Source organism: Strongylocentrotus purpuratus, unplaced genomic scaffold (assembly GCF_000002235.5).
Source record: "Strongylocentrotus purpuratus isolate Spur 01 unplaced genomic scaffold, Spur_5.0 spur5_scaffold_11, whole genome shotgun sequence".
Classification (NCBI taxonomy): domain Eukaryota; kingdom Metazoa; phylum Echinodermata; class Echinoidea; order Camarodonta; family Strongylocentrotidae; genus Strongylocentrotus; species Strongylocentrotus purpuratus.
In genome coordinates this window covers 13,907,871-13,926,114 of record NW_022145596.1, presented here as the reverse complement: position 1 = coordinate 13,926,114, position 18,244 = coordinate 13,907,871, and the positions used below count along the sequence as shown (strand labels likewise).

At 36.6% G+C, this 18,244-nt stretch overlaps 1 protein-coding gene across 2 annotated transcripts in view; it reads left to right on the top strand.

Moving 5' to 3' along the window:
* Positions 1-17,512, top strand: part of LOC574751 (Krueppel-like factor 3) — a 40,068-nt gene extending 22,556 nt beyond the window's left edge. Inside the window, exons 5-8 of one of the 2 annotated variants that reach the window (XM_030980713.1) lie at positions 9,412-9,598; positions 11,340-11,568; positions 11,979-12,259; positions 13,108-17,512. In XM_030980713.1, the coding sequence (XP_030836573.1) occupies positions 9,412-9,598; positions 11,340-11,568; positions 11,979-12,259; positions 13,108-13,280 (870 nt within the window). In that variant the 3' untranslated portion in view covers positions 13,281-17,512. The remainder of the gene's footprint in view (positions 1-9,411; positions 9,599-11,339; positions 11,569-11,978; positions 12,260-13,107) is intronic. The other variant, XM_030980714.1, reaches the window with a different exon arrangement.
* Positions 17,513-18,244: the final 732 nt, after the last annotated feature.

The window sequence follows — 18,244 nt, the reverse complement described above, 5'->3', positions numbered from 1 at the left end:
GTGGTATCGTTTCTATTACTCAATATTTTGTAAAGTCCCAACCGATCACGCCCTTCAACGAAATCAGCACTTCCATATATACAACACTGGTTAACTTCTATTTACTGAACACTTTACCTTAAATGTGTACTTACAACTCAAACATGTTATATGACCAGCATTTAGGCGGTATTCATGCATTCAGTCAGTGCCCTGAACCTTTTCTTTGTTTGTTTAATCTTTCTCTTTGGGCAAACACGATGAACACGCCCATATGAGGAGCTGAGTGAACCTTCAACCTGAATTGCTTGCACACTATATGGAGGTCAGGAAAAGGGGGCCGTTATTATGATTTAGACATGCGTGTTTGTATAAAAAGAGTGAAATAAGTTTGTTGAATAAATCTGCAATTTCAGCAAAATTCATGATGACAGTTAGAATACCAGTACTCATGCACTAAATCTACCTGGGTTTGCTAGGAAACTTCATACTTTTGGTCTCTATTGAAGAGTAGAGTGAATAATAATATATTATATATTTTTGAAGGTTTTCAGTTAAAAATCAGGTCTCAAATGTGTAAATTTTGTAGTGGATTTTGACAGAGTTGCGGATAACTCTCCCGTTTGTGGGTACAAAAATGTCACTAATGTCCGTTTATCTCTCTTCTGCCTCCACCCGTGGGGCACTACTCAAGATATGTTATGAAGAGTACATTATTGTTACAGGTCTAAAAAGAAAAGACCCTCTCGAGTCATAGATATTGAAAATATTTACATTTTAGTAATTTTTGTGTGTTGGAACAAATGGCAAAGTTGTCCAGCACTACATCACTCTGACATTCCTAATTTGAAGTGCCCATACGTATAGGGATTACAATTTTCAAAAATTTATAACTTTCTTATCTTTGGTCAGATTTTGTTCAAACTTTCATCAGTCAGCTTCTCGGATTTCCCTGCTTTCTTTAAGAGTTGTTTGCCATTAGGTTGGATTTCCCTTTAACCCTCAAAGCAAGTGGAAGGTATTGTAGTAGGAGCATGGGTTAATGATTAATTATGATGTCATCATGTCGGTTGTCAAGTATTAATTGAGGAGTCGTGGTTTCCGTCATGACCTGGAAGTAGTTCCATCACCACCTCCATCCTCCTCTTTCTCTGAAATCATTAATTTAATGATCAAAGATTATAACTGCTTCTTCAAATATTTTGTTAGGGTTAATTAAAAGTCGAACTTTGCACTTATGTTCAGTGAGTAACTAGAGTTGATAACAACTCATGGCCTCTCTGAGCAGCAAAAGGATGGGTCAGGGGGGGTGGCTGTTGGGTTGATAGTTAGTGCATGGTAATTGGTAGGAGGATGACGGTACAAATATACCAGTAATCATTCTTTACCATGCTGTGGCTTTCCTTCTCGTTCTATTGGATGTTATGCATGTCTGCCCATACACTTTCAAAGTGAAGATTATTGCAACAACTGTACGATTATACAATCGAAACGTTGAGCCTCTTGAAAGGTTGAGTCTGCATAAGCCAATCAAGGATATGAATACTGAGGACTGTAACTTGAAACACACTTCATCCAAAACAACTGCTTATTCTATAACCCCAAACACTTCAGTTCTCTCCATTTTCAAGCAAAAATCTGGCAATCTATAATTAGCAGTCAACAGCTCCTTGATCTAATGTTTGACTAATCGCGATATGTGCCCTAATGCGCGGAGGGGAATTATGTTGGGGTCAATTACAAACGTGATTCAACGCTTCTCATATGTCATGTGACAACAGCCTGGATTAAGGAGTCTAACAAGTGGATTAAGAAGAGACCGCAAACCGTTAAAGAAACATAAGAGAGGATAGAGAGTCATGCTTTTCAGAAGAGTATCTTGTTGTTAATCCCCCTCTAAGGTTTTTTTTTTACCCTCAATACTAGCCATAATTTGCCTCGATTCTACTCAATGAGAAGAAGTATGACCTTTAATTGCCAGTCACAGATTGATGAAACTTGACTTTGTATGCAGTTTAAAAATATGCAGAGTTTGTTCTTTGAAATTTGAATATGAAACACTTCACTTCTGAATGAATTCAACTTTGGACTAAATTAGTTTTGCCATAATCAATTGCAGATTATAGTTTCATAGATATTCCTACAATAGTAACCCCCCCCCCCCCCCCCCATTTTCCTATACCGTGTTGCTCTGATAATATAGCATGACACTGGCTTTGTGAGTGCATGCTTATTTATTTTTCTTTGATGTTATCATGCTTCAGTCTTAGAGAAAACATCCCATACTTACAAATTAAGGTAAAATAATGATGTCAAAAGCATAGAACATCATTTTTATACTATTAAAGTGAGTGAAGATATCTACACCCAATTTTGTACACTGACAAACACTGCGACTATTTGGAATAAATCATTTTTTACTACTTTAATTTTCATGTATTCTTTAGTTTTTAAGCACTGCAATTATTTACTTTAGATAACAAAAGATGAAAATGCACATTTGAATGAAAAGAATACCAAAGCTTTGAAAAGCAGTTACTGTGTCAACTACTATATGTACATCTATTTATTTTAATATAAACCCATCTGTGCAAATATAGTTAAACATTTACTGTAAATATTGACAAGTCTAATTCTTCTACTATGTATTTATTGTATTGTAACACCCACACCCCTTCCTATATCTCTACTGAATGTATTTGGAAGATATTATCATGGACTAAATATACTATATCTTAGCAGGAAAAATATTTTTCATCTTTTCTATGTACTGGTAATCATTCTATTTTTAACCTTCCACCCCCATGTACTAAATATATTTGCATAGATATGGATCATGGATCAAATATATCTCTTACAAATATTTTATATTTCAGACTGTGGCCCAACCCCTCCACCCATACATTTTGTAGTTCATGAAAATGTACAATCGGTCGAATAGTATATCGCGTAAAAACACTTAATATTTCCTATTCAGTGTTCATTCTAGAATGACCCCTCCACCTTCTATCTAATTATAATTTATAGAAATACCGTGGATAGAATTTTATACCTTTGACAGCAGTACCGGGTATATATTTCCTGCTCTGCTCTGTGCCTATTCTGCTATAACCCCTCTCCCACTACATAGTTTAGTTCAAACTTATGGTTCAACTGTTACATATATTTTGCTTCTAACTGTAGGCCCATTTAATATTACCCCTCCCCTCTCCTCCCCTTCCTGCGTATTTGAGTCCAGCTACTTTTAGTCAGCAATAATAATAATAATAATAATATTTAATTTTTATATAGCGCTTAATACAAATGTCTTTAAGCGCTTTACAAATATACTATTACCCCGGTCATTGGATTCAGTGCTTGCCCGCACACACTGTGTGCACAATCTCCACTCCCTGGGGAGCAATGAGAATTACATGTGTACCTGATTATTATAGGACGTTTATACATACATCAAAAGAGATTTACATGTTAAAATGTGATCAGTATATTAAAGGGAAGAGCATGGTTTTGTACTCTGCTCATGCTGGGTTCAATATTCAGACAATAGAAGGCCGTAATTTTGTACTAAGTTGTTGTACAAAATGATGCTTATGAAACTCTTTGTTTCGCTGTTCCACTTTTCATTATTTGATAAATTAGTGTATGACATTCACACAAGCAAAAACAACAACTATACTTATAGACTAGAGTCATCATATGAAACATTTCAGTTTTTTTCTTCAACTTCTGAACTGGGGCTTGTGACAATCTAATAATGTTATACCCAGTCAGCCAAGAGAGTGAGACTTATAAGGCAGGAGACAAAACAAAGCTAATGAATTTTCTCCTCCCCCTAATTATGACAAATTGAATCAGCTCGAGCTAAACCGACAGATTGAGAAGCTTGCCTCAGAAATGAACAAGATGTGGTTTTTAGCCAACAGTAGGAAATACCCCGGTGCAAGCTGAAAGTTCGGAGGTGTGAAATTGTGTCCCCTTGGATTGTCGCCTGTCACAAAGTTGATCTCGTCTACGTATGGAGTGCTTTTGATATACGATCCTTATCGTAGCGACTGCATGCTCACCTGTACACTATAGGAAGTAACATGAGAACATGAGTATTATTCTGTAGACAAGGAAATGTGAGGGTAACCGTGAGCACCAGAGGGAGGGGGGAGGGGGGAGTAAGGGGCCCATCCCATCCCCCTTCCTGAAATGAAAAACAAATGAAATACAAACTTTGCTCCTAGTTTTTTGTTTTGTTTTGTGATTTGGGAGTCTGTCTGAACCTGTGAAAATTTGGTGAACACATGTGACAGCTTACTTCTTTGTTTATCTTGTATGACTTATGAGTGCCCTCCCCCACCCCCTCCCCCTCCCCCTCCCCCTCCCCCCACTGTCCTAGCCCCTTAACAGGAAAGACCTGTCTATAGCTGTTAACAGGTGTGGTTCAGTATGTGTACTTTCACTTCTGTGTTTGATAGTTTGGAATAAAGTCCTCCTCGATTCTATGATGTAGAGCCTGTTGTGGTTGGTTTTTAATTGAAAGGGAATGTAATAAAAGTATTGTCTTCAGAAAAATCTGTCACCTCCCTCTAGAAAAATGATCTTAGTAGTGCGAGAGAATTTATGATGTGGTACCCTGATGTACCAGATGCTTCAAGTTTCACTCCTACTTTCAGTTCTAGCAAAAAATCACTCTCATATCTCGAACAATGGCTAGGGTTTTCTGCTTGGACGTGAGCAAGTCGATAAATGTTTAGTCCCGGATATGATTATGTTTCTGATAGTGCAAGCGAATTGAAAATATGGTATCCTCATGTACCAGATGCTTCAAGTTTCACTCCTACTTTCGATTCTAGCAAAAAAAAATCACTTTCATATCTTGTACGATGTCAACGGTTTATGCTTGGAAGTGAGCAAGTCCATAAATGCTTAGTCCCGGATATGATATGTTTCTGGGGTAACAGATCCAGAGCTAGAGACAATGAATTGGGCCCTCGGACGGACAGACATTCAGGAGGGTAGGCATTGCGTTTGACAGTCGATCCGTCTGTTTTTTTTCTGCAAAGCCCACCTTTTCAGTCGACACTGGGTATGAATCAGCCTCTGAGGGCAGGAGGAAGTCTTCACTTCTAACAGTCATGTGCCTATTGAAAAACAGGAAACGCACCAAAGCCCTGCTTTCCGACCCACTGCCAGAGAATTCGGCCGCCCCTGTTGCCCCCCAACCTCTAGGGCTGGGCTTGCCTAGGCTTGGCTGTCAAAAGCACACCTTACCTCAACTCTGGCTAGTTTTGATGCTCCAGCCGTTTGAGAGATTGCACCTACTTTTTGTGAATTTGTGAAATATACAAATATTCATTAATTCTCCCCATGGTTTATTTGTAAGCCTTACAAGTGAATTTCTTTAGGAAAGCTTGATCGCAAGTGATTGGAAAGTGAATTGATACCAATTACCAAATCAAGCGTACTGAATATTTCAAAAAATGTGTGATTATGACGAATTAGGTGTGGAAATGCCTGAAAATGAAACTAATATGAAACAAAAGAACAAAATTCCAAGCAAGTTGTAGCAAAATTAATCAACGCTGACTATTTGCCAAATGCCATAATATAAAATTCCAACCAAAGAGGAAGAAGGAAACAAAATATCTAGAAATAGCAGCTTTCACGCCACTTTTGTGTAAATAAAAGACAGGAAAGTACTGATATCTTCTGTTTGGAGCCAGAAGGATGTTAATTTGTATCATTTATAGTTATTTTACACAGAGTTAACACCCTTCTGGCTCCAAACAGACTACATATACTGCCAATGTCACAGATCCCGTACTGTAATGGCCAGATGGATAGTTCATTCATAAATTTAAATGAAATTTTAGTGAAAATTTGACGAAATTGAGGCGGGAAGGTATATTACGTACTGTCAGATGCATAGTTCATTCATGAATTTCATTGAAAATTTCGACAGCATACTGGAGGCGGGAAGATGTCTTGCATATCAAGTATTTGATTGTTTCCTTTAGATTGGCAGATCCATATCAAAGGGAGGTGTGTTACTGAGGGGTGCAGCATACTAACAAGGAAATATGGATTTCAGAATAGAGCGTAGGAACCAGAGGCTTGCCTTAGAATAGTTGGCCTGTGAAACCACGCATACTGAGTTCAAGGGGATGGGAGAAAGAGAGAGGGGGGGGGGGAGGCTTCAAAGGCTCGAGCTCCCCTACCCCCTCTCCCTCATCCCTCCCCAAAATAAAGGAAAATTGCCTTTAGATGTATGCCCTAAAAAATGTGATGCGTTTATGATGTAATTCCAAGTCCTTTCACTAGCAATGATCGTATTATATATAATTATTTATGGTAATTGTATATAATTATTTTTTTGTTTACTTATTATTATATACTTATATACTTACCGGTATTATATTTTTTCACTTATTAATGATTTAATTTATCCATGTGTTTTTTAACCTTGTTATTTTTTTTGTTATGCATTTTACATTGTAAACTGACTTGTTTAGTCTTCGGACTTTTTAATCAGTACTTGAATAAAACCAAATATCTATCTAATACAGCCGGGTTATTTTGAGGCGATCTGCTATCTTGATGAAATCCTATGTTTCAATTTCATATCTATCACAAAATAAGAAGATCTGAACTAGATCTCGGAGCTATGTCTGTACATTAATTATCCAGCTACTCTAGACCACCACCACCTCAGAATTTACTTATTCGAGACATTCTTCTCCTGTATTCCTCCCACTAATTCCAACTAATAAACACGTCTCATTGCTTTACTCAAAGCATACAGCAGTCACATGCCCACTACCACGCCCACTACCGAACCCGAAAACCTTAACCTACCTGATGTTGACAACAGCATTCAAACGGTGTGGGTGAGCTTTAGAAGCCGTGTTTCAGGAGTTATAATAAGCGAGCGGTATCAGTTTAATCCTCCTGTAATCCCTCCCCTCCCCCACCTCTCCCCCATATATTTTTTATTATTAATGCCAGTCTTTTCTTTCTCTTTATGATTGTTTTATAACCTTAATCTTTTTATCCATCTCCTCTGTATTTCTCTTTATTGTCTATTATTCTATATTTTGTATACCATCATTTTAAAGACAGACGGGCGTTAAACATGTAAATATGGGTTAAAAAAACAATTTTTTTATGACTCGCAGACAATTTATCTTCCAATGGGAGAAAATAGAAGCAGTGAGGGATTTTGCTCTAAAAACAGATCTAAAAGAGCTTTGGTTTTATAATTTTTTGTGTAGAACCTTGGATATAAATTTCAGAATTGCCTGAGGAAATGCATTTTTATTATTATTTTTTTACAAAGAATTAATTTTTTTTTAGCATAAACAAAAAAGGTAAGATAGTAGATACACAGGGAGTACCAATATAATATACTCCTACAAAAAGTTCTGCAATTTAAGTTGGGAGCATTGATATCTCTCTTTTTGTTATACACTGTTTTATCATATTGGACGTTGGTATTATTAAAAAGCCTGTTTATGCCCCTTTCAAATAATTCCCTATTTGTAATTGATTATGTAATCATGGACTGTGCAGTACACCTGAATATGGGTTCAATTTTTAAAGTGAAATGTTGCAAAATACATTATTATTCCTTGAAAAAAGAAATGAAGAATTCATTAATGACAATAACCAGGCCTGACAATAACACTGCATTTTGCAAGTTAGGGAATGTGAAGCTATACATCGTGATAACACCTATCCTAATACCGGTACTCATGTTTCCTACTATGCTAATGTGCACAGATTAACGACACAGTTTCTTTTTAGCCGGCTGAAGCTAGAATGAGGAAGCTCCCATTGTTTATTATTCATGTTTGATCCTACGTGTTTAATGGTTCATGCAGTATGTCCGTCATTTCTTGGTATGGAGTATTGTCTATTTATAGTCTACTGATATTCATGTCTGGACACTTGTACAGTTCAACTGGAACTGTGGTACTCTTGAAAAGAGTTTCTTCCCTCTGTAAATATTTGACTTCAAGTAAAGTTTTCTTAAATTATGGAAGTGACATAAAAATTAAAATTGGAAGAAAAAATTGTTGGGAGGATTTACATAAGCTTTTTTGTAGTGCTCAAAGCTGATAGGCATCCTACTTTTGAAAATATAATCATGATTTTCTTTTGAACTGTATTCTTGTTCTGAATATGAACACAACCATCATTCCCAGACATCCTACCAGTGAATTAGGACATTTATCATGTAGGCCCATGCACACTCTCTACAGGCTGTTGTCTATGGTACAGCTTCATTTACACTAACAAACCACAACATGGCAATATTTTCCTCAAAGTCAATATAAGTTGTTTTTAATCGTAAGAGGAGAATTAAATTGCTGTCATTACTGGGTAATGGGACGCATCCCCGTTCGACCTGATTGCTACTTGTTTACTCAGGCCTAAAAGGGAGGAAAGAGGGCTTGTACCAATTTCCCGTGCTTGCAGGATACAGGTAGACTTTTGTAAAGGTGTTTGAGGCCAAGCCCACATGACTTCTAGATATTGGGGGGGGGGGGGGGGTAGCAAAAATGAACCTAACAGCCCTGTGAGCGCTTTAGCTTTCAAGAGCCCTATAAAACCTAAAAGGAAGTTAGAGCAGACTCAAGGGGGGGGGGGTAATATAAATAATTGCCTCTAGAAAATTTCTTTTTACCGGTACTACAAATAGAACATATAAGAGCACCCATGAACCCCCAAATAGTTTTTCCTTGGGGGGGGGGGGGGGCAATACTGGCTAAGGTGCCTGTTATGTCATTCATGTCAGATACGATTTTGTCAGACATTTCCAAAGCAACTTTTCAATTTTTCTGCCCATGTCTTGACTGTTTGGACATCCTTTCAAATCAATCAGGAGCAAAATGACAGGAACAAGTTTGAATTTATCATCCTGTTTTAATTTCTACCAACACATTTACCTTTAATTCTTCTTCCTTATCTTTGAAATAAAAAAGACAGGCTAGCTTGTGGAAAAAAAAAAGTAATTATACAAGGTGACCTCATAAAGTACAGGAAATTATGTTTTAGTCACGATTCTTCCTTTGACAGTTTCCTTTGAAATGAGACTTATTAATCTATTTTTTTTAATGTAGGGCCGTTCACCTTTTATAGGTACTTACTCAATAGAAATTCACCAAGAAAAAAAAAAAGTAAAAATATATTGTAAACAGGGCAGGCTCCTGAAAAACTAGGCTAACTTCTATGTAAGTTAAAGGGGGAGAGGGGAAGGCGAAAGGGAGTGGATGTGAACTTGAGAGGTTGAGTCGAGGGGGTAGAGGAGGGGGAAGGAGAGGGGGAGGAAGGGGGGGGGGGGAGTAATACATGATACTGAGTATAAAGTTGTTGTCTTTTCAGACATCGTGAATGTTTCCATGCCTTACAATGTAACCTTTTCCTTCTCTCTTCCTCTTGCAGATGTACAGTTCACCCTCTCCTCCCAGCTTAGTCGAGGACCAAGACCAGGACCAAGACCAAGAAGAAGAACCCTACCAAACAGAACCGGTCGACCTGTCTGTACCCAGGAAGAGGTCCAACTCACAGTCAGAAAGCAATAAAACAATCTATCCAGCCAAATCCTTCAAGACATACCACAAAGTAGACAGTAAGTACTCTTCATATTCCTACCTATTCAAATTCAATTCAAAGTTTATTCAACACTCTTCATAAAAACATTTAAAACATACAAATACAGAATGGAATGATAAAAAACAAGACAGTGATAAAAAATAACAATGGCAATTTATGAGAGCATTTGGGATAGGCAGAGAGGAGGGATACCTAGCCCTCTTATCAAAAGAAATTATTTGGACCCCATTGAAAAAAGGGTACATTTCTTCCTTCACATGTTACCTTGTGAAGGTAAATATTCCCTTTCATTGCATGTATTTGTAACACATTTTTCATGTGATTTAAATTCATTTTGTTCTTGACAAATTAAACTAAATCAAATCACTTTGTTCAGACAACTGAGATCTTGTTACTTCAGTATGAATATACTCAGACCACTCAGATAACATGTATTCACTCTAAAACTACAGTTTCTAACTTTTCAACCATATACATGTTGTACGTATATGACTCAGTGAGAGGGGGTGGTGCATTGAAAAGAAAATTGTATATGGTATCTTATGCTGCCAGTGAATTGCCAAAATACTGTTTTCTTTCAATGTATTGAAGTGCAAAATCAGCAAGTGTGATGAAGTATAATACATTTTTCCTTTAGAAATAGCCCTGAGAATTTTTCTCAAATTTATTATTGTTCCTAGAGCTCTCAAGCATGTTACACTTGATGTTCCTACGTAAAGGGGAAACCCCCAATGTTGTCCCTGAAATAGCTTGTCATCAGAGATTGGCACACCTCCGGCAGTGCAATTTACTTGATTTGACTGCTTTATTGTAAAAGATTTAATAGGGGGGGGGGGGGGGGGTTGTAAGCAAACGATAAAGAACATGAACTGGTCTATTTAAAGGAGAATATTTTGTGATATGAGCTATGGAAGAATGTAGGACAAAATTTAAAGTTTCAAGGAAGAAGCATTGAATGTTTAAAGGGAGATCCGAGAGGGTCGTCAGTTACTCTGTGCGTAAGGCCATAGTTTCGCTGACACCAGACTTGGTGGAAATATCATTTAATGGGTGTACAAGTCTGCACACAGCAAACCCAAAGTCCGATCAAGAAATACCCTCTAGTCTCTGCGAGAGTCTTTGGGTGAGAGGATTGTAAGATAAAGATTTTATCATATGGGGGAATGGGTGGAAAATGAAAAGCATTACATAAGGCCTGTAGGCCAGGAAACTGAAGGCTAATCCTGGTGATTGACAATACCTGTTATTGGGTAAAAACCTGAATGGTGTCAAGTTCCCCATGAGAGCCCACTACTATGCGTCTTTAATATTAAAATGTTTAGTTTTTACCAGCAGTAACGGATGATTTATGATTAATCTCACTTTGCATGCTAGGTGGATTTGATAATATTTGTATTAAGAAAATGTAAGGCAATGAAAGATTAGATCATTCAGTTTTTAAATGCTGAGTTTGTTTTTATCAGTATGATGATGAAAAGTGCTTTATGGTTGCCTTGAGATAGAAATAAAGAGAAACTCGATCATAAAGCACTAGAATACAATACGATGTTGAACCCAATAATCCATACATATACAACGTATCATGGTGTTTAATTCTCTTATGTGAGAGCTCTGATAAAAAGAATAAGAAATAAAAACAAAAGGGGAAAAACAGGACAATTCCTTTATGTTTAATATTGCAAATCCAGATTTTTTTTCCTCCATAAACAAGTAGTTTACTGAATGCACACCCAACCCTCCCCCTTCGTCTTTGGTAGGTAATGGTGCTTTAGACTTGAAGAAACACTCGGCAGCCACACTCAATATCCCATCGCCAGTCCTAAGACACAATGATCGGCGGCACGACATGGATGACATGTTAACGGCAGACGACATGGTCGATGAGGAGGATGACCACGAGGACGACGATGACCAACCCAACGTGAGCCTAGAGAGTATCACAAGAACAGGCGCTGGCGCCCTTATCAAAATTACGAGAGCAGCTGAGTAAGTACCAAAGACAATTCCTTTTTTGTTATACCCCATTTAAAGACTTTAGCAGTTTTTCATGCATTAATAAAGAATATATACCAGTAATAGTCTCATTCATGTGCAGCTTAATGCTAAAACAGTAAAAACCTGTTTATAGCGACCTTTGGTGCTTGGCTTCAGATTCAAACCACTAGACCACAACACTCATGTATGATAGGTTATATACTTGTGTGCTAATAATGAAATGAAGTATACGGTATGCTTTTATTGGTACACTCTTAGACAACATTTAACTTGAAATCATATCCTAGGGACTGGGTAAGAATGAGTGTGAACTTTTTTTTATTTTCCAAAACCATCACTACTACAAGTACACAGATTCTTTACAAATCCTGAACATATTATCATTGACATAATTCTTATAGAATCCTTTCTCTTCTCCCTCGCACCAGTGATCTCATCTCAGAAAACCTAGCGAGGACATGGCAACCACCTCACCACGCCATCAGCCACCAATCCTCAGGGAGCAGAAGGGGGCCTAGGATGGTAGTACCCACCGCAGGGGATCCTAACCTACCCCTCAGCCTGCAGACCGTCGTGATGGACCATGGCAAGCGGAGACGGGTGCACCAGTGTGACTTTGCTGGGTGCAATAAGGTCTACACGAAGAGCTCTCACCTCAAGGCGCACAGAAGGACACACACAGGTTAGTGTGACATTGACTTTCTGGAAAACCTACAAAAAATGAAATAAGTTAATGCGGTTGGATTAGCAAGTGGCGCTTGTAAAATGGCGACTGGCTGGAATGCTCCCCAGGGAGTGGAAAATGTGCATACATTGTGTTGAGGCAAGCCTGAATCTGATGTATTAGGGGCATTATAAATGGGAGCAATTATTATTATTATTATTATAAACTTTCTGTATATCAGTAATATCCATCATGTAAGGTGCTAGAGGCTGTCCAGTATTACCTCAACTTTAGCAAGGCTACTGATTTCGATTTTGGTAGCATTCAAGAAGTGCTTTTCTACCAAGTACCCATTTACCACACTCTGGTAACGAGTAGCAACTGCTAGTGTCATGCCGGAGCTTTCCATTAAAGGGACTGGGTATCGTTGTCTCAGATTCTTAACAAAATCCTGGATTTAGCTCATGCTGCAATCATAATTATAAACCTTTAGGTCATTCAGGAATCCCATGACATTTAAAAGCTGATCGCCCATCTGATTATCAAGATATTAATGATTGGAATTCAAAATTCAACGTTTTTTTTAAGACTACAGTCTATTAGGAAAAGTGAGTATAGTAAGATTGTTACTTTTAGAGGTGCTTCATGATCATTTTGAAGCGCAATTTTTTTAGGGTTTCAATATATCACAGATGCTGATAGACCATGCATCTCAGCTTTGGCATTGTTAAACAATGCCTTTAAAGGAAAAACATTGAATATTCAATAACATAATAATTCATAGGCATTTCTTGCTCTTACTGTGCTGGTATTCTTTTTGTGATTGCTCATCCCCTTTCTTCCCACACTTCTCTCTCTCTCTTCAGGTGAAAAGCCGTACAAATGCCAATGGGACGGTTGCGGCTGGAGCTTCGCCCGCTCTGACGAACTCACCAGACACTATCGCAAGCATACGGGTGACAAGCCATTCAAATGTACTCACTGTGACAGGGCGTTCTCAAGATCGGACCATCTCTCGCTCCACATGAAAAGACACTGAATGACTTCAAACCGAGCCAGCCATGTGGATGGATGTGCGTGTTTTATTTTGATGTTGTCGTCGTACTGCGATGGTAGAGGGCAGCAGACTTGATGTGTTGCTTTATACCAGGAGAGCTTTAGAGGAGTCTTGCAGAGGAACAACTGGTGACTATCCAACCATGATGCTTCCTAGAGCACCTGGTAGAAAGATTACCAAAGCCAAGGAGCAACATAAAGTCTGAAATAGAGGCATGCCCAGCTAGACTTGTTTCATTATTTTGTGTCAGGTAGCGAGATCTTCAAGATTTGCAGAGGGATTACCCAACATCAGACATTGAGGGGCATATGCTCCCTAGAAAATAGGCAGAATTCTTCTGGATAATTGAAAGACGATTGGGTGAACTTTTCACAGCTCGGGTCTTTGCTTTTTGTCCTACGCTGTCTTCTATTTGTTGAGTTGGATGAATGTTATCCTTTTTGGGATCAAAGGTCCTTGATGAACCAGTGTGGTCCAATTTTTGTGATTGGGACTGCACACATCAAGTTCATTGGTCACTTAGGAGTCTTTCCATGTCTCTTTGCGTGATGATCGGTTTGTTTCAGCTCCTTGGAGCGGAAAAGGAAAAAGGCCCTAGTCTAAATGTAAAATTGAAAAAAAGGCAGGATAAATGCCTGTAGAAGATCTCAGGTATTAAGAATGTCATTCTTGACACACATTTATGCATGATTATCCATAGTTATATGCCTAGTTCATCTATACATGATAAAATATGGTATCATCTTTATCAAAAGATTTGGGTACAACCTCTTACTATATACCATTAACAAAAGCAAGTAAGTAAATACCAAGTAATGCACAATACCAAAGTTACATGTATGCAAAAAGTTCGAAATGGACTTGCCCAAACTGTCAATTCAAGTCATGTACTGTAGTATTTGGTTTGTTATTTTTTGTGTAGTCGCAACTTTGACATCAAGATTATACAATGGGCTTGTGTGCTTTCATTATTCAACTATGAACTCTATTCTGTCAAAATCCTCCTATTTTGTCTTCTAAAATAATTACAATGAAAATGATATTTCTTTCCTACATTTGGGTTTGTATACATTTATTGTCAAATATGAAATGCCATTCTGTGAAATTTCTCCTTTCTAGTCTTCTAAAAGAATTAAAATGAGAATAATTTATCTTTTCCATTTCTTCCAATTTATTGATATATCGCCAATCCAATTTATTCCATAATCTAGGACTTTTAGCAGTAATGAGAATCTCTCATTATTTGAAAATGTGCATATTAATGTTGATTTGCGCCAACTTTCTTAAATGTTTTGTATGACTGCAAACAGCACTGCTTACGTAAGACTACGATAGCAAACTAATGATAAAATCACTTACACATAATAGGAAAACATTTTATTGTTCATTGTTACTGGGGTTTTTTTTGCATAAAATATGGAATGTTTCATACATACAAAGTTTTAAAAGTCCATCTGAATAAGATGTCCATTATATCAAGCAAAATTTTGCAGTTACTTTCATGCATTACGATACTCTAAATGCAATAGATTTGTGTTAACTGGTACGACGACATTTTTAGCATCTGTCTCGATTTGAAGAAAGATAATCAACGCGAGATGTTTTTGAAGAAATGTCATTTATAAGTGGATGTTCACATATTGTGTCCACTTTCATTGCAGATTTATAGCTTCTAATTGTTAACATCGACCGTGATACACACTCACATGTTCTTCACAATGGATGAGCATAGATTTTGAATATTTTTGAACTTGTTTCTTTCTTTGAATATCTTGGAAAGGTCAAAGGTCAATGCCATATTTTTGCCCTGGCGTTGTTTACCTTTTAGTCTTTAATCTCTATGAAAATATTCAAAGGATATCAGGATATCTGGAAAGGGTCTTTATCATTGTCACTGTTATTGCGTTTATTGTTGAATTTATTTTATATGTAACAGTATCTATGTATACTTGATAGAGATTCATGTGTGAAATATTGTATTGAAATTATGACTTGTTTACTTAGTTATTACTTGGTAGATTAATTCTTTTTTAAGTGGTGCTGGAATTCACCCACATCTAACAGCCAACTTAATCATTTACCTATCCTCAAAAATTTATATTGCATTTTAATGGTTATCATTCATAATCAGAATTATATATAATTATATGCCGTTCATTGCTGCAAAATGATTATTTGTGTGACAGTGTCTCAGTGCGTGGGTGTGTGTTGTTTATTGTCTTATTATATGCGTGTCTCAGATTTTTTTTTTAGGTATTTGTATGTTTTGTGGTACAATGCTATGATTATTGCTGTAACTTCACCCAATCTGCTGTGATATAATTGATATTTTTGTGAGTTACAGAAAAGCTATCTTTATCAAAATCCGTATTTTGAATTATAGGAATACAAAGCGACTAAATCTTCATTTTAGGTTTTTTTTTGGTAAACTGTCATTTTCAGGGACTCTGTTTCTTATGATACAGCATTAGAATTTCAGATGTGTTTGTAATGTAGTATGATACTTGCAGATTGGAAGGAGACCATTTTGACAGCATTTAGATAGTTCTGTTTATTACATCTATCGAGGCAATAATCGTTGTTCTCTGAAGTTTGCCAAGGTGTAAAATTAGGAGCTCCTGTCGCTATGATAATTCATTTTTTCTTTTTTTATAAAAACTAGGATACCGACTTTTGAAGTGAGTTACAAGTTTTCCCCGTTTGCAGAGATTTTAATTATTCTGCAAAAGGTCCTTTATTTGAATGATATTCAGATGTTCGTGGTTTTATTTTATTTTTTTCCTGAGGCAGTGATGAGTTTTGATCAACATCACTTTCAGACACTGGACTTAATGGACAAGTGGGGTGGTATTCTGAAAACTATGTTAATTAAATCCTAAACTAGTTTTAGTCAGACTTTTTTCGGCAGGAAGATGCATTGTGAAAAATGGGTGTGTCGGAGACGTAACCTGAAGGAAAAAAAAGATTACATACCCTCAACACAGTTTTCAGAATACCGATTTAGAGGTATGTAATGGGTATGTTAACTCTGGGACTTGACATAGAAGTTAACATAGAAGTTTACTTCTTTTTGGGAATACCGCCCATGATTAACATGTCGCTTTCTTTTCTGTGTGGAGTAGTGGGGTTCATCTGTAGGGTCACTTAGATGCAAAACTTATCCGTCCAAACTGTGTAAAAAGCTTGTACAATTCAAGACTAGATAGGTCTATGGTATCGTCTCTAAGAGATGTAGGGGAGTTCTGTAAGTTTGAATGGTACATGTATATCCTGGTGTCCAACTGGAAAGATTGTGAATGATTTTAATTTTTGTTGTTGATTAATTGCAATGACTGATTGGCATTGAGTTGTATTACACTAAGAAGATTGTAGTAATGGATTTAGTAACATACTCTTGACATCTGAATTGCATCTTTATAAAGTATTAATACTGAATTGAAAAGAGCCCGAATTTCCTATGAATCTTAACGAGAATTATTTTAGTAAATAATATTGGACCTCTTGAAGTATGTTACTTGCCACATTAAATTGTTTCCCCCAATTGTTAACCCCAATTTTACCTTTTCATATCTCACCAACTAGAATTTACTTTCATTGAAAAACCTTTTGGAATGGATTTATTCATACTTAAATGATTTTAAAATCCCAGTAACTGTAATTGATTGAAAATTGACAAATGGAAATGAAGAAACGTAATGATTTGCAAATTTTATTTCCATAATTGAAACACTGAGATAGTTTTGATTTTGGAAGTATATAGACTCTTTTTTAAATAGTTGGGTTACAGCAAATTAAAGAAAGTAGATATTGATATTCGTTCTCATTGATGTGAAATAAACACTTATAGGTTTTGTTTTATTTTTCAGTGCTAATTGGTTAAATAGCTTTGGGGTAATAATGACTCTGTTTCTACACTCCATGCAAATACTTTGTGTTGATCTCACCTAATTATAGATTGAACTGGAACAAGTTCACAGAAATTGTGAACTTGGTACACCTGTATTTTTAAGTGTGACAGACATTATTTTGAGAGTTGTTATGTGTATGTAGGTATGGATCATAGGCGGTGTATATGTTGAAAGTTTTGTGCTAATCTATATGTAATCTTGTCTTTATTACGATGTAAATAGCTAAAGAATATATATGTGCATTATATTCATGCCAAACTCAGATTTTTCCTCAATAAAAGTAATAATGAAGCCCTTTTGAACAAAGGAATGTGTCTATTTTGGGGTTTTGTTTGCTTGTATGGAATAAACTTTTTTTTGTGCGTGCGCATGTTATTATAATGAGCCATCGGAAGGACCATTAAGTCCATTTCAAAGTATGAGTCAATGCCCTTCTGGCTCACAGCAGACAATATGAGAGTTGTATGATGACGTTGTTGGAATATAGAAAGAGGAGAACGGTGTTCAGGGGGTGATATACTAATATTAATACAGTTTGATAGAAGTATTCAAATTCAATTCAAATCCAAATGTGATTTATATAGTGACTCAAATCCAAATATACAGGAGTATTCTCAATTTATAATTAACACAAAAAAGGAGATTTAATGTAGATTAAAAGTTATCATCATTTGAAATGAAATCAACTGCACCCCTCCTCATCCTCCATCTCATTTCCGGCTACTCCCACATAAAATATATGATAGATTTAACAAGCACAAATCATGTTCCATGCATTTAACACATCTGGGATCTGTTTGTGTAGAAGCTGGTGGTCCATAGGTCTCACTTCAGTTCTAAATCCCATCAAGAAGTTGGAAAATTATTGAAAACTGTAAAAAAAAAAAAAAAGTATATAGGTAAGCCTTAATGATATATGATACATAAGATGATCACCCAAGTGTCCAAAGGCATTTGTCAATAATGATTGTAGGGGTATAGTCCCTTTTGGATTTCCAAAGATAACGGGGGAAAGAGAAATACTAGCCTGCATGATGT